Raw genomic sequence first — 21,217 nt, 5'->3', positions numbered from 1 at the left:
AACTCCTCTCCTCTGGACCGTAACCTTCCCAGTACACCAGGTACTGGAATCCTTGTCCCCTCCGTCTCGAGTCCAGAATACGATTTACCAAATAAGTCGGTTCCCCATCTATGAAACGCGGCGGCGTGGGAACCGGAGTAGTCGGATTAATACGTGCATAAAACACGGGTTTAATTTTGGACACATGAAAGGCGGGGTGTATCTTCCTGTCCAATAAGGTAGTTTGAGGCGGACTGTCACCGGACTAATGATTTTGGTGAAAGTAAACGGGCCATGAAATTTGGGAGCTAACATGTTAAATACGGATCGCAGAGGAATGTTACTGGTAGAAAGCCACACTTTTTAACCCACGACAGGAGTCTTTGACCGGTGGTGATCGGCCTTGGCCTTAGTGCGCTCCCTCATCCGGAGCAGAGTCTCGCGGGCTCTGGTCCAGGTGCGGTGGCACCTCTGGACAAACGCGTGAGCGGAGGAGACCGCAAATTCAGATTCCAGACTGGGAAACGCTGGTGGCAGGTACCCTAAAAAGAAAGAAAGACCAGTGGCTGACACTTGTACCAATTGTGAGTGTACTCCGCCATAGAGAGTTGTTGACTCCAGGAAGAAGGATTCTTGGAAACCAAACATCGCAACGTCCTCTCTAAATCTTGGTTGGCTCACTCAGACTGTCCGTTACTTTGGGGATGATAACCCAAAGACAATCTAACTGACGCTCCTAGCCATTTACAAAACTCTTTCCAAAAGTGGATATAAATTGAGATCCCCTGTCAGAAACCACGTCTACCGGGAGGCCATGAAGCCGAAAGACGTGATCTAGGACAGTGACCGCTGTCTCCTTGGCTGTCGGTGATTTGGGCAAGGGATTGAAATGTGCCGCTTTCGAGAACCGGTCCACTATGGTCAAAACGACCATCATGCCATTAGAGGGCGGGAGGGCGGTAACAAAATCTAGTGAGATGTGGGACCAGGGTCTCGAAGGGACAGACAGCGGTTGGAGGAGCCCATCAGGAGGTCGGTTAGATGACTTACCACTGGCGCAAACGGATAAACAAAATCGTGGATAAACAAAAAAAGCCTAAACAAAATCGCGGACATCACGAGCCATACGTGGCCACCAGAATCGTTGTTTAACTAACCCATTAGTTCGACTTATCCCTGGATGACAAGCAACATTAGAGCAGTGACCCCACTGAATGACTTCAGACCTTAACTCCTCCGGCACAAATAAACGGTTCAGTGGACAACTGGGCGGAGGCGTTACCCCTTCTAAGGCCATCTTGACCTTCGACTCGACCTCCCATACGAGTGCCGAGACCACTACTTTCTCAGGTAAAATACACTCGGGAGTCACCGGGCGGGCGGAGGGATCAAAAGACGTGATAATGAATCGAGTTTGACATTCTTGGAACCCGGGCGGTATGATAAAGTAAAATCAAAGCGACCGAAAAAAAGTGCCCACCGAGCCTTCCTGGAATTGAGTCTTTTGGTAGTTCTAATGTATTCTAAATTCTTATGATAGGTCCAAACAATGAAAGGTACCCCTGAGCCTTCCAGCCAATGACGCCACTCCTCTAAAGCTAATTTGACGGCCAACATCTCTCCGTTACCAATGTCATAATTCCGTTCAGCAGGAGACAATCGATGGGGAAAAAAAACGTGCAAGGATGTACCTTATCGTCCGAGACAGCACGTTGGGACAACACTGCTCCTACCCCCACCTCAGTCTCAGCTGCGTCCGACCACCTGAACGGAGTACTGAGGGAGGTCAAGCCTGTCAGAGGTGAGGCTAGTTGGCTGAAATTGCGAATAAAATGGCGATATAAATTGGCGAACCCCAGAAACCGCTGTAGGGCCTTATGGGAATCTGGAGATGGCCAATCTATCACAGCCTTAACTTTGTCAGGGTCCATAAGTATTACCTCGGACGAGACTGTATACCCTAGGAAGGGAACAGACTGTGCATGGAATATGCATTTCTCCGCCTTGACAAAGATCCCATTCTCAAGCAACCTCTGGAGCATTTAGAAACCACCCACAATACACCACCAATGCCGAAAACTGATACACACGACGTACTGCATCAAAATGGACAAAAAAAAAAACGAACACAAAAAGCATTGCAGCACTCAAACTCTCTTTTTATTTATTTCTTTTTCTTGATATCCATTGAGATTTTCCCTTTTTTTTGGCGTGTTTACCTTTCAGCTTTACTTCATCGCTCATTGCGTCAGGGTTTTGCCAGAACATTATAAACCTCTCCTGGAATAAAACTAACACAAGTCCTGGTTTGAATTGATGAGGCTGAGCCAGCGCTTGTTAGGTTTTGTGTTTCCTCTGTTGGGCTGCTTCAGCAGGGCCTGAGCGTGTGATCTGTAACTGTGCAGGACAGCGAGGGTTTGTATGGGATTCTCCCGGGTCTTTACTGACAGCAGGAAGCGTCTCAGAACCGCAGCTCAGAAGGAAAGAGACCTGTCAGGCCCGAGGCGGCTCTCTTACTACAAACAACACACAGAACTCCATCCCAGCGGCTCGTCACATGTGCGATCAGACTCCAGAGCGGCTCACGGGGTCACACTGATGAATGCAGCGTTATACGACTGGAATACACAACGACCCAGCTAATTTCTCCAAAACTGACAAGCTGAACAGCTCGTATTTCACCCTAAAGTCAAAAGAAAAAAGATTTTGCTTAATGGCACTTTTACTATTATTATTATTTTTTATTAATATAAATATATAAAGAATATATAAATATATAAAGAATATATGTATATATTACATTTTGTTATGGTGACAATTAAAAACATTGAATGTGTCAAAATTCTATATTTTTCTTTTATGCCAAAAATCATTAGGATATTAAGTAAAGATCATGTTTCATGAAGATATTTAGTAAATGTCTTACCGTAAATATATCAAAACTTCTTTTGATTAGTCATCTGCATTGCTAAGAACTGCAGTGAGAGATGCAGTGAGAGGAGCAGGAGCAGTGAGAGAAGCAGGAGCAGTGAGAGGAGCAGTGAGAGGAGCAGTGAGAAGAGCAAGAGCAGTGAGAGGAGCAGTGAGAGGAGCAGGAGCAGTGAGAGATGCAGTGAGAGGAGCAGTGAGAGGAGCAGTGAGAGGAGCAGTGAGAGGAGCAGTGAGAGGAGCAGGAGCAGTGAGAGGAGCAGGATCAGTGAGAGGAGCAGTGAGAGGAGCAGTGAGAGGAGCAGGAGCAGTGAGAGGAGCAGGAGCAGTGAGAGGAGCAGTGAGAGGAGCAGTGAGAGGAGCAAGAGCAGTGAGAGGAGCAGTGAGAGGAGCAGGAGCAGTGAGAGGAGCAGGAGCAGTGAGAGATGCAGTGAGAGGAGCAGGAGCAGTGAGAGGAGCAGTGAGAGGAGCAGTGAGAGGAGCAGTGAGAGGAGCAGGAGCAGTGAGAGGAGCAGGAGCAGTGAGAGGAGCAGTGAGAGGAGCAGTGAGAGGAGCAGTGAGAGGAGCAAGAGCAGTGAGAGGAGCAGTGAGAGGAGCAGGAGCAGTGAGAGGAGCAGGAGCAGTGAGAGATGCAGTGAGAGGAGCAGGAGCAGTGAGAGGAGCAGTGAGAGGAGCAGGAGCAGTGAGAGGAGCAGGAGCAGTGAGAGGAGCAGGAGCAGTGAGAGATGCAGTGAGAGGAGCAGGAGCAGTGAGAGATGCAGTGAGAGGAGCAGTGAGAGGAGCAGGAGCAGTGAGAGGAGCAGGAGCAGTGAGAGATGCAGTGAGAGGAGCAGGAGCAGTGAGAGGAGCAGGAGCAGTGAGAGGAGCAGTGAGAGGAGCAGTGAGAGGAGCAGTGAGAGGAGCAGGAGCAGTGAGAGATGCAGTGAGAGGAGCAGGAGCAGTGAGAGAAGCAGGAGCAGTGAGAGGAGCAGTGAGAGGAGCAGGAGCAGTGAGAGAAGCAGGAGCAGTGAGAGATGCAGTGAGAGGAGCAGTGAGAGGAGCAGGAGCAGTGAGAGGAGCAGGAGCAGTGAGAGATGCAGTGAGAGGAGCAGGAGCAGTGAGAGGAGCAGGAGCAGTGAGAGGAGCAGTGAGAGGAGCAGTGAGAGGAGCAGTGAGAGGAGCAGGAGCAGTGAGAGGAGCAGTGAGAGATGCAGTGAGAGGAGCAGGAGCAGTGAGAGAAGCAGGAGCAGTGAGAGGAGCAGGAGCAGTGAGAGGAGCAGTGAGAGATGCAGTGAGAGGAGCAGGAGCAGTGAGAGAAGCAGGAGCAGTGAGAGGAGCAGTGAGAGGAGCAGTGAGAGGAGCAGTGAGAGGAGCAGTGAGAGGAGCAGGGCCAAGGAGAGGGCAAGGTAGAGGTGTAAGAATGCGTGGTGGTGGCATTCCAAGGGCTGCAAGAACAGTGGTCAGTGATGAAATTCGTGCCACTATCATTAAGCATGTAATCAACCATGGTCTTTCACTAAGAGAGGCTGGTGAAAGAGTGCAGCCCAATTTGAGGCGGTCAACGGTTGCCTCCATTATACGCATCTTTCAACAAACCAACAGGTAAGTATTACATTTTACATGGATTGTTTCTGTTCTCACTTGACTTGTCAATAAGGTCATACAGTAATGCATATGTTTTTTTGTTTTTTTTTGTCCCTCTAAAGAATGCAACGTCTTCCACCCTCTGGGGGAAGAGGAAAGCTCCTAAATAATGATCAAGAGCTTGCCATTGTAGAAATGGTTGTTGCAAATAATGCAATAAAACTGCATGAAATTCAAACTAGAATTGTAGAGGACCATGAGATATTTGACAATATCGATAGCATCAGCCTCACAACGATTACGCGGACATTGTCCAAACACAGAGTGCGGATGAAGCAGCTTTACACTGTTCCCTTTGAGAGGAACAGTGAGAGAGTCAAGGAGCTACGACAACAATATGTCCAGGTATACTGTATATTCAATTCGATGTCCAGTTCTATAAGCTTTGCACTTTGCAAGTAGGTAACCTTTACAGTAATAGGTTACAGTACAGTATGGTATATATTACGTAATGCCATGATTTACATAAACTTTGTTTCAGAGAGTTATGGAATCGGAGGCCAATCAGGCCCCTCATGAATTCATATACATAGATGAGGCAGGATTCAATCTGGCCAAAAGGCGTCGACGTGGACGAAATGTAATTGGGAAAAGGGCCACAGCTGATGTGCCAGGACAGAGAGGGGCAAACATTACCATGTGTGCAGCAATTGCAAATGCAGGATTACTCCTTCACAGATGTCAGGTTGGACCCTATAATACAGAGCGCCTCCTTGTCTTTCTCAATGATCTCCACCAGCACCTGGTTTCAGAGCATGATCAGGAGGGTGAAAACATGAGGACCTTTGTAATTACCTGGGACAATGTGGCTTTCCATCATTCGCAAGCAATAACAACATGGTTTGAAGTCCACCCAAGACTGATATGTGTCTTCCTTCCACCCTATTCACCTTTCCTCAACCCCATAGAGGAGTTCTTTTCTGCATGGAGGTGGAAGGTTTATGACCATCAGCCACATGACCAGATGTCCCTCCTTGAAGCCATGGATGCTGGCTGCAGGGACATCACCATTCATGATTGCCAAGGGTGGATCCGACATACCAAGCGGTTTTATCCCAGGTGCATCGCCTTGGATAATATCAGATGTGATGTTGATGAAAATATGTGGCCTAACCCTGAAGATCGCAGAGATTAAATACAGTAATTTTGTGCCTGGGGTTTTTTTTTTTTATCTGGGCTTTTTGCTGTTGTTTTTTTTTTTTTTTTTTTGGTTCAGAATGCTCTAATGTGTTTCATGGATATTTTGTTCACTGTAAGCAATACTGTCAAACCTTTTCTGTTCTATCATACCGTATTTCTACTGTACCTACTGCAGTAAACAGTAAAGGAAAAAATTTGCTTTTTACTGGAATGCTTTTGAATGTGAGCATTACTGTACATTTTGACATACAGTTCCTAACCAAGAAATTTAGTGTAAAACAGTGAATTGCATGTTTTGCATGCAAATACCTGTAAAACCGAGACTGAAAAGTCTATGCAGTTTTTGTAATGTCAACAATAGCCAGTATTTTGAAACCTTGTGTACTTTGATTGACTGCATGTACCTTGTGAGGTGAAAACAAGTGTTATTCTTTGACAGAATAATTTAATTTTGAGTCAGATTTCCAGTGTTTTGGTAAAGTTGGTGTGTGCAGAGAAAGATGCGTTCTATTTTGAAATGAAGATTTAGTATATATTTAACAAAATGTGTTTTTGAGAAGAAAATTATCCATTTGGCCAATTGTGTTTTGTAGGTGTGAGTCTTTGTTAAGAGTTTAGAAAAAGTATCTGAAGTATGGTTAAGCGCTTGTTAGCGATTGAAAAAAACTGTAATTAATGTGCAAAACACATTTTAGGTTTGGGGGTTTAAATGTTTGGACAATATCAATGTACACACTCAAAAGAGCCGAGACTGTGTAAATAAACTTGAAACAGTTAAAGCATCAAGCAACAGTGGATATTAAGTACTAAATATGATCTTAACGTTTGCCTTAACGATATTTCAATAACAAATAGTGCATGCAATAGGATTTAAAATCGACCCATTACTGTGCAGTTTTTCATATCTATCAAAATCTGACAGGTGCCATTGGTCAAATGTGCTTCTCCAAATCATTTGCATGCTCTTATTAAAATGCACATTATGTGGCAAAAGAGGATAAATGCATCTCATGGCAACATGTTTGAGGCCAGTAGCACATTTAGCATCAAAAACAGTATCGTATTCATATGCAAGTAATTTGAAATGCTCTCACTAACTTGCGATCTTCATATGGACAAGGACAGATGTCTGTCCTGTTCCCAACAAATCTGAGCATTTAAAGAGCCATTGCTTGCTTTATTTCTGCTCGATGCACTGAAACTGCTGTCTGCTTTCATATTTCAAGATGATGATTAGAAATTAGCCAACTCATTTTAATTTCCTGGACAGAAAGACATCATTTTGTGTCCTCCGTCTGATTTGTTTGGTTTAATATTTTTAATCATCCTCAGACGAAAGGGGTCACATAATTAGGATCTCCAGCAATTTATTTTTCACAAATTATGGAGAAAAAAAGTTATTAGCGAATTAAAGAAATCAACACGCATTCGATGGGGTAAAACTTTATTAATTAAAAGTGCACGAGTACACTTTGCCAGCAATGCAAACTCGCAGGCAACATGACTAAATCTGTGAAGAATTATGAGACAGAGTTTAACGAGAAGACGCTCTTGGGACCAATCAGCGTGAACGTGCATCATACGCTCCTCGTGTATAAATAGAAATCTGCTGTAAGTGATTAATAGATCATTTAATAATAATAGAGTTTTACATGATTCTTGCTTGAAAAACAACTGATCAGCAGAAGTTACAACCATCTGCTGGTTACTTTATATATATATTTAGTGTCATTATGATAGTAAAAACACTATAGCCTATGCACTTGCACTTAATGCATATATTTGGTGTTTTATAGCCAAGCTATTAAATCCATTTTATATCCAATTATTGCATTAAATAATGTTAAACGGAAAGAAACTGGGATGCACATTTGTTAAAGAAGTTCCCATGATGCTTCACTTTCACCTCATACCATGCAAACATCATGCTTTTCTCAAAAAGTCTGTCTTTTATTTTACGCAACATGACGGTTGCTTTGAAATGTTATTATCTAAAGCAACAGAAAGCATGTAAATGAAGTTTCTGAATACTTTTCTTACCAGGAAACATGCATGCATCACACATCATGCGATGATAATCTGCTCCCACAAACCCCAGAACGTGGATTTTAAACTCTCTGGAGTTTGGAGATAACATGAAGTCAAACAGTGATTAATTAGACAATCACAATAAGTAACAAAACCCCCAGTTGGGCACGTTAAATACCAAACTGGCTCCGGGGAGTAATACGATAAACACACTTGCTGGAGATATATGAGCCACATACAAATAAGGTTTTTAACCATATTTATGATTGAATCCCATCAAGTTCTTGTTCTATACACACTGAAAATAAATGTTCTTTATTGGTATTGATTACTGAAGAACCATTAACATGCAAAGAGCCTTTAGGTTCTTTATAGTGGAGAAACCTTCTTTAGATTATTAGAAAGTTTTTTTAAAAAACAGAAACAAAAACACATTTAAGAACCTTGAAAGCTTTCCATTGCATAAAAGGTTCTACATGCTGGAAAAAACAGCTTAAAATAAATAAAAATGGTTCTTTTAAGACTTGTTTTCCCCAAACTCTATGTCTTTGAAGAGTGTAAGTGACTTGAACCTGTGACGGCATGAACTGCAATATGTCTGAAGTAAACAACAAACACGAATGCCAACGGTTTCATTAGTTTTAGCAATTTTTGACCAAACTAATATTAGCCACCACCTGTATATTACTCTTGGTAAACCACCTAATGACACGATCAACTGAAAATGTAAAATCTCTTCTAAATTTGAATTGCATGACAGTAATTGCAGCAGACAAACAGCCCTGGATTTTGTGAATTAATGCAATCCATTACAAGTCTACGTTACATGGAGAGTTGAAAAACTCACAGCACAGCACTAAAGCAGCACATTTAGCACCTGGTTGAATTAGATTGCATGTGTTTTGAGTTGCAATACCGCATATATTTCCTAAATTGTTTGGTGAATTCACTCCACACAAACACACACACTTTCTCGAAGGACCCAGTTCTTCTCTCTCTCTCTCTCTCACACACACACACACACACACACACACACACACAAGAGAAGAGATAGCAGTTAAACTTTAATTCCCCGGCTGCCCCTGTGTGGGATTAAAGCCGGCGCAGGTGAGAGTGTCTCTGAGGAATAATTACAAACGGATGTGTGGAGGTAGATTGAGAGAGAGAGAGAAAGAAAGAAAGAAAGAAAGGCCACAAATAACCGCTTCCAATGCCTGATCATATTTTACCTCCTCATTAGCAGAAAAGCAGAATGCTGCAATTACTTTGAAGGAGTGGCACGTCTCGACCGAGCCGTATGAGAAGATGTGTGCATTTCTACCCACTCACTGGCTGAATTTCATCTGATGAAAGAGCTGTGTGTGTGTGTGTGTGTGTGAGCAGAGACAGAGACAGGCAGGTTATTTCCACACTCATATAGGTTTCAAATAGCTTAAGGTTTGAGCTTGCATGTAGACTCACAAGCAACACAAATGCAGACACCACTGCTGCTGAGAATCCAAGAGCATTATGAACTGCAATGCATTTTAAAAGATTTTAAACAAGCGCATGAACCTGACCTCGTGTAGCAAGACGTTTATGCTTTTGCATACATTACATGTGTAGGGCAGGTTTCAAGACAAGACTTCACCGCCTTACAGCAGTGAAAATAAATAAATAAATAAATAATAATTATTATTATTATTATAAAATGTATCTTCAGTCAATTTTAGATATTTCAAAATATACAAAAGCATGCATTTTTTAAATAAAATAAATTAACAAATATTTTCTATAAATATATGTTTTGTATATATTTTTTTATATATTTTTAAAAGCTTTTAAAAATCAATTTTGCACTTCATATATTTCAATCTGAGAAAATACATTTACATAACAAATGCGTAGAAAATATTAAAATAAAAAACATATTTTTCAATATTGCAAAAATTTTATATATATATATATAATGATGATGATGATGATTTGTATTATTTTTTTATTTTAGTTAATGTTTTAGTAATTTGTTTTGTAATGTCATTTTTTTTTTACTATTTTATTGTAGTAGACATTAACATTTTTCAGTGTTATTTATTTTGTTACATGAAGTTAAACTTAATGAGAAATGTTGATTTGGCAACTAGTTTAAATAACAAATAAAAACAATAAATTCAGTTAACATTTAACTTTTTAGTTTCTAATTTTACTTTTAACATTTAAGTTTTAGTTTAGTTAACTATAAGTAACAGCCCTATTGTGCTTAGTATTCCTTTGAAATGGTGTCTAAATACACAACTCAGTACATTGAGTTCTGCATCATGTCCTTCAGAAGTGTCCTTGCGAGTTTGTCCTCCGATGGTTATTGTGCACAAGAAAGCATTGTTCTCAGTGGCACAGTTATGAGAGATCTCTGATATAAAGCAGTAATTAGATCAGTAACAGACGACAGCCACGGATCTGAGAGCGAGGTGTTTAAAGCACCAGAATATTCTGCCTTACACCAACGATAAGAGAAGAAACCCATCTCAGATCAGAGTGAAAATATTAAAGAACATGTCCCATTTTGGAAGAGTGCTTTCCTTTATCTGTCGTTCTGTTTCATCCCCAGCTATAATCACATGTGACGCAAAGATCTCGCATTGCACAATGGGTTGTAGTAGATAAAGGAAAGGAAAAATCTGTCATATGGACTCATTGTCATGACTTTATTTCTCTTGAAGAGATGTTAAGCAGAATCTAATGACGCTCTTTTATATCCAGCAAAAACACTAACTAAAGAAGACTGAGAAACAAAGCAAAACACTTTTCATAACCCTTTAACTTTCAAGCATTTGATATATAAAACACAAATTTAAACGTCCACAATGGCAAAGTTACATATTACCAAAATAGAACATGCATATTGTTCATAGACGGAGACAATGAGCGAGTGACTGAGCATATTTTTCTGTTAATTATCTCTCGGTTCTTGCATTCAGAGGAAATGATCCACTGGTGTTGTAATAATAGCCGTTTGTTCTGTCTGCTTTAATTATGCTCGTTTCACTGATATCACACTGCAGTCCCTTCACACGTGCTAACTGATCACGATGTGCTAAAATTATGTTATTATGAATGCATTTTTCTAGAATCTTTCATATTTATCTCAGCTCCGAAGCACTATAAAAAAATGAACAAATATTTTCTATAAATATATTTTTTCTATATATTTTTTATATATTTTTAAAAGCTTTTAAAAATCAATTTTGCATCATAAACAATAAGGAACTACCCTCCTCACAAAACAAATAGTTTTTACCATGGTTTATAAGACTTAAAAAAACATTGCATGGGTCAAAATTATACATTTTCCAAAAATCATTATGATTTTAAGTAAAGATCATGTTCTGTGAAGATATTTCGTAAACGTCCTGCTGTAAATATATCAAAACGTAATGTTTGATTAGTAATATGCATTGCTAAGAACTTCATCTGGACAACTTTAAAGATGATTTTCTCAATATTTCAATTTTTTTTTTTGGCTTCCTCAGATTCCAGATTTTCAAATAGTTGTATCTCGGCCAAATATTGTCCTCCGAACAAATCTTACATCAATGGAAAGATGATTTATTCGGCGTTCAGATGTTGCATAAATCTAAATTTCGAAAAATGTACACTTAGGTTTTGTGCTCCAGGGTCACAAATGGTTTTCACTCAGTCACTCAATTTTCATCTAATAACCTCAGTTGTGCTGAAAATCCTTTACCTAATTTGGTGTTCCTAAATACAAATATTTGCATAACAACAAGCAATTTTTAAAAAGCTGGTCATTTTTGCCCAGATGGCTAAATGTGATGGTTAAATAAGGGTTGAAGAAACAAAAATGTCTACTCTGTGAAACATAATATCCAATAAAATGCAAAAAGCTGCATCTTATCTGTAGGTCTCAGACTTTTGGACCCAGTGTGTGTAATTATGAGCAAGCGGTGGGACGCGAGGTTTCTTGATGAGCCGGTGTTTGACTACTGTATGACCTTCTGCTTGTAGACGTTTCATTATCTGCAAAATCAGCTCAGGAACCACCGGGCGGCTCCAACTTTCTCTCTCAAACTTTTCCAATCTCTTTCGACTTGTCAAGAGGCCTCGGCGTGCTCTCTGCAAATATTGTCTGGGCCGCACATGAGTTACTAGAGCCACCGACCGGCTGAACCAACTGTGAGACCAAATTGAAGAGCATTATAAAACATGCTCTGGGGTTATGTGCTGCCCTCATGGTTTTCTAATGGGTTTTCAATATAAGCAGACACACGGGTCTATTGGGTTAGGAATTATTCTGATTTAAAAGCAATTATGCATTTTTTTTGCCCATATGCCAGCTTTGGAAATAAAGGAAATAAACGGAGAAGCATATTAATCTTCAACATTTAAAGAAACAATAAGCAGCAACCATTGGAATTGGTGAGCGGTAATCCTACAAGCGTCTGCTTACCAATGTCTGCTTCTCAGCAAATCAATTACGATTACAAGCCGAACGTCATGTCGTATAATTAATATTCATGTGATGAGTACATTTCCTTCACTAGACGGCAAAGTTAATCAGTGAATTTCCAATGAAGAATGACAACCGTAATCCTGAAGAGAACAGTAATCACTTTCATGAAGCATTGCAAAGCATGTACTCCAATGCATGTTGCATCCAATCAAAGCATGTGCAATGGGATTGGTTTGGTTCCTCTTTAAAACATTGAATGCATTTAGAAACATATAACCAAATTGAAACTGATTGACAAGATGCTATAACTGACCATTTCAAGGGCAAAGATTTTATTGCATGCTTGAAAACATCACCAAAGCTCTCCAGAATGCTGCTTCCACTTACTGTATCTCACTTAATCGATGCAATGATCGTTTGTTACAACGACCTCCGAGACTCAAAATCCATGAAGTGCTTTTTTAAAGCTTTTAATCTTGTTGAACGGTTGACTGTAGAACGTGTTTGACGGCTCTCAGCTTGTTCTCGAGTTGCCAATTGACCTTGCAGTGTAAAGCGGCTGGAACGTGTTTGATTGTTTGCTCTCGTTTTCTCTTTACTTCTCAGTTAGCTTTATGCAATCAACTGATTCTGCGAGGACTCTGCCATACATTGAAACACCCCGGGACCATTCAGTGGAAGGACTGTCAAAAATGTTCTTAAGTAGTAAGAATAATTTCTTGAGATGTGTGCAATTCTTGAAAAAAAACAATGTTTTCAAATATGTTCATCTTTTTCTTCTTCTTCATTTATCAGTATTTACCTGATTGAATACATGGTGGTTTTTGCCAAAATAATTATCGATAAACTGATTAAAAACACTTTTTGTGTTGACCAGATTACCATAACAATATTAACAAGTATGCACACTATTTTTGTCATGACCATCTTGAAGTACACTTGGTTTCACTTTTTTACTGTACTGTGGACAGTTACTTTTAAAGAGCCTGTTTCACTCATTTTTGCACATCCCAGTTTTTTTTTTTTTTTTTTTTTGGTATATTTCTAACATTTTGGTCCCGGGATGCTAAAATGCAACTTACATTAAACACTCATAAAATGCCAGAGATTGCAGCAAGGACAACCTTCCTTTCCCCCAAAACTCTTGATATTTTGAATTGGTTGTGAGTGAAAATTCATCAAATCCATCCCTTGGTTTCAGAAGATACCATGAACGTGTTTGATTGTTTTCTCTTCACTTCTCAGTTAGGTTTATGCAATCAACTGATCCTGTGAGGACTCTGCCATACATTGAAACACCCCGGGACCATTCAGTGGAAGGATTGTCAAAAATGGTGGCTTTTTTGGGGTTAACCAGATTACCATAACAATATTAACAAGTATGCACACAGAGATTTGAGCCTGATCCTTGTGTTTTCTGTTCTTCCTTTCCCCCGAAACTCTTGAACAGCTTTTCTACTGCCTTTAAATCTAGGGTCGATCTTTTGAATTGTTTTTTGGTGAAAATTCATCAAATCCATCCCTTGGTTTCAGAAGATACCATGTCTTCTTGTTTTGTTTTAAGAATAATTGGAGTCCCCAGCTTTCTGAAATACAATATACTCACAAATGCAATCAACCTAAATTGAAACTAAATAGTAAAATAGTTTGGGGTAATTGCAAGACCTCAAAGACAAGCAATTTCAATGAGTTTTTCCAAATTTGAATTACATTTTCCCATCTCAATCCAAAATTCAATTGATTACCACATTAGCCATTTCTTAAATGACACATTAAAAATCTAGAAATTTTACGTTTTTTAAAAAATTTACTGGTGATATAGTTTACAAACATGCTCACAGACACTTTTTAATGTATTTTTTTATTGTATATCCCACCAGTGTCCATCACTCTCCAAGTCTGACAAACCCCAGGCCAATGGCAACCAAAAATAAGTGCTAATAAGGAGAATGATCAATGGAGCGATCTTCCTCCAGGCTCATGCATTATAAATGCTAATGTCTCCCTAAAGCATGGTCTCCCTTTGGTACTAATTGCTGTATGAATGCAAGAGGCAAAGAGAGAAAAATGTCAGAAGTTGTAGCTGTATTCACCATCTGCTCCCAAGGTCAATAGTCACCTAGCAAACCCATCCGTCAAGCCCCAAACCCAGTAAACAAGCACAAATTACAACACTGTTATTACACATTCAAAAGCGTCCCGCTGCTTTTCCTCCAGTCGCTGCGGGCTGCAGTCGAATCCACGGATGGGGACGACGCAGAACAACATTGTAACAAGTGGCTGTGAAATTATACGGTTTAGCAATGCAGCTACTCTTTTACTCTCAAACATTTTCAGACTCTAACGCTGTTCGTGTTTTTTAATGGACGCCTTGTATGTTTGTGCATTTAAAACTGTAGAGATGCTAGCACACATGGGTATATTTTACTGTTAGATGAAAGTGTATTGTTAGCTCTCCCTATGAGAACTCAGCATCAGCGAGATGTTTACCGTGAATGTTTTTACCCTGAAACTATCATTACCTTGACAACATAATGCAATTTGCATAATTACAGTACAAGTACAACTGATTCAGATTATAGCAATTGCGTATTGTGCAATTAAGTGCTTTTCCCTTGTGCTTGAAGTTTTGTTTCAGGATAATTCGTAGGCCAGACAAAGCCTTTTATTCAGTTTGATGCTATTAAACAATCACATCTGGCTGATGAGAAGTGTTTGTCAAGCTCTGTTCAAGACTCGCGTATGATCCTGAATGTGCATCTGGTCTTCAATGAGACTACATCAGTCTTCTCCTGATCTCAATCCACTGGCTCCCTGTAGCTTTTTTTACCTTTCGTTTCTTAATAAAAGGCTAGTATACCGTGCACACTGTTAGCTTCGACTGCTTTTTACATTTACCACCTGCAACTTGTTTTTTTAACTAAAACCGAATCCACTTTAGTTTAAAGCTTCAACTCTTTAACACCCTAAACAAATTTCTAATTTGTATTAATATAATTAATTAAAAATATATATTTTAGGGTTTGTAAAACAGCCTAAAAGAACCACCTTCTCGTACTGTGAAGAGCATTTTTAGGGATGCTTGCCAATATGCTGATATTTTTCCAAATCATTTTGGCCAATATATATTTTCTTTTGTTTTGGAACAACACCATGTCTCCTTGAGCAAAAACTATAAACTAATGATTTTTAACTTGGGTTAGATTTTAGCAAAAACGTATTGGTTATACCTAATAACCTTTTTTTAAAAAAAAAAGAAAAAGAGAACACATTGAAAATCCATTAAAAATAGATCTAATAAAATCAGTTTTCTTTTTTCAAAAAGATGAAGTGAAACCTGAACATTTTATTTGTAGATTTTAACAATGAACAATTTGACAATAAAAAAAATCCAAACAACCTTTTAAAGCTCCTCAAGTTTTCCATTAAAAAAAAAATAAAATATATATATATATATATATATATATATAATTAATCAATTTGATGAAATAAAATCTTTATTTAAAAAAATGTAAGAAGCTAAGGGTCTTATCAACAATAATAATAATAAAATAAATGGCCTATGCCAATGTTTACATTTTAATCAATCACCTTTATTTATATAGTGCTTTAAACAAAATACATTGCGTCAAAGCACTGAACAACATTCATTAGGAAAACAGTGTGTCAATAATGCAAAAAGATAGTTAAAGGCAGTTCATCATTGAATTCAGTGATTTCGTCTCTGTTCAGTTAAATAGTGTCTGTGCATTTATTTGCAATCAAGTCAACGATATCGCTGTAGATGAAGTGACCCCAACTAAGCAAGCCAGAGGCGACAGCGGCAAGGAACCGAAACTCCATCGGTGACAGAATGGAGAAAAAAACCTTGTGAGAAACCAGGCTCAGTTGGGGGGCCAGTTCTCCTCTGACCAGACGAAACCAGTAGTTCAATTCCAGACGGCAGCAAAGTCAGATTGTGCAGAAGAATCATCTGTTTCCTGTGGTCTTGTCCTGGTGGTCCTCTGAGACAAGGTCTTTACAGGGGATCTGTATCTGGGGCTCTAGTTGTCCTGGTCTCCGCTGTCTTTCAGGGCAGTAGAGGTCCTTTCTAGGTGCTGATCCACCATCTGGACTGGATACGTGCTGGATCCGGGCGACTGCAGTGACCCTCTGATCTGGATACAGACTGGATCTGGTGGCTACAGTGACCTCGGAACAAGAGAGAAACAGACAAATATTAGCGTAGATGCCATTCTTCTAATGATGTAGAAAGTACGGTGTTATGTGAAGTGTTCCGGTTCCAGTTTACCTAATTAATGCAGCCTAAAAATCCTTTAACGGATTTGGATATTAAAAGCATATTAGTATGTTATGTGTATGCCAGGTTAAAGAGATGAGTTTTTAATTCAGATTTAAACTGCAAGAGTGTGTCTGCCTCCCGAACAATGTTAGGAAGGTTATTCCAGAGTTTAGGCGCCAAATAGGAAAAGGATCTGCCGCCCGCAGTTGATTTTGATATTCTAGGTATTATCAATTTTAAGGCTTTATCAGCCGGTTCTAAACATTAACGTTCTGGTAATATCATGAATTCCTGCATTTTAATAAACTAAAACACCTTTTTCATTAAAGAAACCTTTTTTATAATAGAAAACCTCCATTCATGTTCCATTTACATTTATCGGACACTTTTATGCAAAACAACTTACACTACATTCAGGCTACACATTTTTTTTTTACCAGTATGTGTCTTCCCTGGGAATTAAACCCATGACCTTTTACACTTCTAACGCAATGCTCTACCACTGAACCACAGGAACACTGTGGCATAACGAAACTTTATTTTTTAAAAATGAACCCTAAATCCCTAATGCACAATAGCAATATAAAAGCTGATTACCTGGATTCTCATTAACAGATCCAACAGAAACAACACGCAAGTAAATAAGCACATGCTCCAGTTTAACCCTGACTCAAGAACAGTCCTTGTACATTTCCCAAATGAGTTGAGCTCCCCTCAGGCATCTGATACGGAATATAAACTCCTGCTTTACAAGCTCAACATCCACCTACGTTTCTTATAAAACAACTTATTTAATCTTGTGCCCTATGCACATTTGTGTCAGGGATGGTGAAATGTTACAGAGACCTTTAGCACCATTTAAGCATCATTACCCAAGGCAATCTCCCTCTCTTGTGGTTTACTCTTTCACCTTCTCTTTTTTAAACGACTCTTAACACATGTGGAGAGGATCTAGAATCAAATTCGTTTCCGGCCTTGTGTTACTAAAAAATAATGCAAAAGGATCTGAAAGATGATCGGAGCTCAAGTTTTTACATGTGCGATGATAATTATGACACTACACGCTTAAGTCAGTCGATCCAATAACCAACAAAGCACCTGTCAATAAATGTTACGTTATTAGCGGATCCAATTATGCAGCGTCATAAAACGATAACAATTAAACATGAAAAGCCATCTAACATCTACTTACCTGTGTGAAAATAAACTCCATTACCCACTCCCTGTCGTTTAGTGTGGTTTGTATTGTGATCCTTTAATAATTAGTATTTCAAAGATATTTGAAAAGTTGAACGTTTCTCCGCAGCTGTTGTCAAACAGGCTTGATGACGCAGTAAAGCGATACTCAAAGCTGATTGGCTAGATTGGTTACCTTCTGGACAATGATTGGATAGATGAAGTCGGCAAGTGTCATTTTGCAGCAAATGGCATGATTGGTTGGTGTTAATCACGCTTTTCAATTGTATTATTATTAATTTTTACACTAATACATCTACATTTTAAATAAATTCATTACAAACAAACCTTATCCTTTTTTATTTAATTTTCAGTGCATTTATAAGGATACTCAGACTCTTGCTTCCTCTGACAGACTTTACTATTGTTTATTGTAATTGGAAATCGCCTTTAGATTATACAGTAAATGTGCTAAATCATGGCCACTGTAAGAGGCTATTTTTCCTAAATTGTATATTTATCCATAACACTCAATATTCTGAGTATAAGAGGCACAACTGCAAATGCCATTAAAGCTACACTCAGTAATTATTTAATGTTGCATTCTCTGAAATGGCATTAAAATTGACATTATATATATATATATATATATATATATATATATATATATATATATATATTTTTTTTTTTTTATTTTTTTTTTTGTGTGTGTGTGTGTGTGTATTATCTGTATAGTAATAGAATGAGAACATTTTGTATTTGCAAATTTGTGTGAGGTAGCAGAAACGACCTTGGTCATGTTAAAAAATGTGCTTGGCATGTGTGTTCAACGGTTGAGGATCTGGTTGAGATTTGGTTAGAAGCTGTGCTGGTGTTTGTTTGTCTCAGTTAGGATCGCTTTGAAACATCTGCCAAAGAGAAGCTTTTGGAACAAGCGATGACCTGGTTATGATCCGTGGTCCATTTCACTGCCCTGGACACATAGAGCTCAGCCAGGAATGGACTCTTGCTTTCTGCCAAGTATTGCGTTGTTAGCTTAGCAACATGCTAACATCAAACTATATTTCTTCCTATTTACAGCAATGGCATATTTATCAGTGGTGCTGCTCTCAAAGAACTTCCTCTCTCCAGCCTTTCCTTCTTCTCTTTCTGCTGTTCTTGTAAGGCGTAACGTGGTTTTGTTGGCCCACCAATCTCCACTAGCACTTCTGGAAACATCATCCTATAGATCACAGTCAGAAAAGGCATATTTAATTCAGCGTGAATGAAAATGAGTGACCTGTTGGGTTTGTTCATATTGGTTTGCACTAGAAGTTTTGCATAATGTAATGTATTACTGACCTTTACAAACACCACATGCTGGTTTCAGGGAGTTACTAACTAAGAATAGTGAAACTGCTATCTATATTTATCAGTAGTGTGACAGTAGCAGGTTTTTTTGAGAGGGTCAGGGGTAATGTTTTCATTTCATCACTGGTTTTATGTCACATTGAGTTACACATGCAACTGGAATGTCTCTCACCATTGGGAAGCTGGGTTGATTAGTTTGGTTCAAAATGCTTATAAATGATTCTCTAGTTTACTAAAATTATCACCTAGTTGTGTTCTTCCTTTACAACCTTATACACATTCACTTCTTTATGGAAAAAAAAAAATCTTTAGAAAATTAGTGCTATTTAGCACTAAGTTTTCTGTTCAGTTATATAAATTAAAATAGTATGCAATTTAGTATGTGATTGTTTCATGCTATCACCCTTGTTAAGATTATATATTGTTTTTGTACCAGATGAATACTGCTATTTTAAGTCAGTTATAATAGCTTCAATGTAGTTAGCAGGTATTATTTTTAGATGTGTTTCTAACTTGCTCAAAGTAGCGTCGCCAAAAAAAAAAAAAAAACTTGTGTTTGGACATTTGAGATCCTTTAAACACATGCAGGTATTGGTATTTATGACTTTAATGAAATAATTCACCTGAAAAAGAAAATATACTCACATTTAAGCAATCCAAGATGAGGAATTAAGTATTGCATCAGTGTCTCTGCAGCAGTGAATGGGTGCCGTCAGAATGAAAGTCTGAACAGCTGATTAAAACATCACAATAATCCACAGCACTCCAGTCCATCAGTTAACATAAATGCTCCATAAACGATAAATCCGATGATGTGGATTGTTTTGGCTTTTAAACCGTCCTTGTGCAGATTTCACCGCTGATTCAGACCAGACCACTTTTTCACTAGGAGAAGCGTTATTATTGATTAAGCACTCCTATTTTATGTAAAAGTGTCTTGAAGGGTTGGTTTCAGCTGTTGAGAGTAGACTACTTGTGGATTATTGTGATGTTTTTATCAGCTGTTTGGACTCTCATTCTGACGGCACCCATTCACTATTAATGAGACACTGATGCAATGCTATATATCTCCAAACCTGATGAAGAAACAAACCCATCCTGATCTTTGCTGGCCTCAGAGTGAGCACATCTTCAGCGAATTTTAATTTTGGGTGAACGATTCTAAAGATGTGTCTGTGATGCTAAAAAGTAACTGTGAGCAGAGATTTCACATCAGATTAAAGCCATGTTAATGATAAAATGACACGTCCCAGCATTAGTCTTTTTGCACATGTTTCTCCATCGGAGCGTGAGCTGCGACCAACAGGTTATAGATGCACCTGTGCTGCAGAGCAAGACCTCCTGCGGTCACCTCATTGATTTACAGCGTCCACATGAGGCAGAATCACTGCTACACTCGGCCATGTCGCTCCGCTGTTGCTAAGCAACTGCTTAACAAGACAGGAATTTGGGCAATGATATGCCAAAAGATGGCAAAATACAACTTCAGGCCATATCTCAAGGGCGAAAAGAAATGTCTTGCACTAGCTGTGGTATGCATTTAAAAAGCATGTCAGATCAAAATAAATGTTGATATTATTAACCTCATCCAATGAGAAAAGAACCAAACAAAACAAGTCACATTTGTTCAAATGATATAATATATGTTTTTTTTTTTTTTTTTTTTTACAATGTTTAATTATAATAAATCATCATATGCATCATTATTATTATTATTATTATTAATAATAATAATAATAATAATAATAATAAATCAACAGTACTGTTCAAAAGTTTGAGATTTTATGGTTTAGAAACAATTCTGTTCTTCTCACCAAGGCTGCATGAAAACAGTAATATTGTGAAATATTTGTACAATTTAAAACATGTTTCCTACATTAATATCTGGTGAAGTGTAATGTATTTCTGTGATGCTCCGCTGTATTTTCAGCATCATTCCTCCAGTCTTCAGTGTCACATCATCTTCAGAAATCATGAAATTTATGATGATTTACTGCTCAAGACACATTTCTGATTATTATCACTGTTAAAAAGAGATGCGCAGCTCAATATTTTTGTGGAAACTGTGATTTATTTAATTTTTAAGGATTCACAGATGAATAGAAAAAAAACATAATAAAAGTCTTTACTGTCACTTTAATCAATGTAATGCATTCCAGCCGAATAAAAGTGATAAGCATACATATCTGTTTCTTGTAAAGTATTTGGAAAGCTGACTTAACTTTAAGGTTTTGTGGTTTTTAGTTCATGCCTGCATCATT

At 38.5% G+C, this 21,217-nt stretch overlaps 1 protein-coding gene across 1 annotated transcript; it reads left to right on the top strand.

Annotated features, from left to right (window-relative positions):
- The first annotated feature begins 4,257 nt into the window (after positions 1 to 4,257).
- On the top strand, positions 4,258 to 5,670 carry LOC113044822 (uncharacterized). Its single transcript, XM_026204987.1, has 2 exons — positions 4,258 to 4,875; positions 5,012 to 5,670. The coding sequence occupies exons 1-2, from the start codon at positions 4,594 to 4,596 to the stop codon at positions 5,663 to 5,665; spliced, it is 936 nt and encodes a 311-aa protein (XP_026060772.1). The 5' UTR covers positions 4,258 to 4,593; the 3' UTR covers positions 5,666 to 5,670.
- Positions 5,671 to 21,217: the final 15,547 nt, after the last annotated feature.

This window comes from Carassius auratus, chromosome 26 (assembly GCF_003368295.1).
Source record: "Carassius auratus strain Wakin chromosome 26, ASM336829v1, whole genome shotgun sequence".
Lineage (NCBI taxonomy): Eukaryota > Metazoa > Chordata > Actinopteri > Cypriniformes > Cyprinidae > Carassius > Carassius auratus.
The sequence above is the reverse complement of the archived record's forward strand: the minus strand, read 5'-3'. Positions and strand labels throughout refer to the sequence as shown.

Coding starts and splice junctions, on each gene's coding strand:
- LOC113044822 (XM_026204987.1), top strand. CDS start 4,594: ATGCAACGTCTTCCACCCTCTGGGGGAAGAGGAAAGCTCCTAAATAAT. Junction 4,876..5,011: donor TACGACAACAATATGTCCAG/GTATACTGTATA, acceptor ACTTTGTTTCAG/AGAGTTATGGAATCGGAGGC.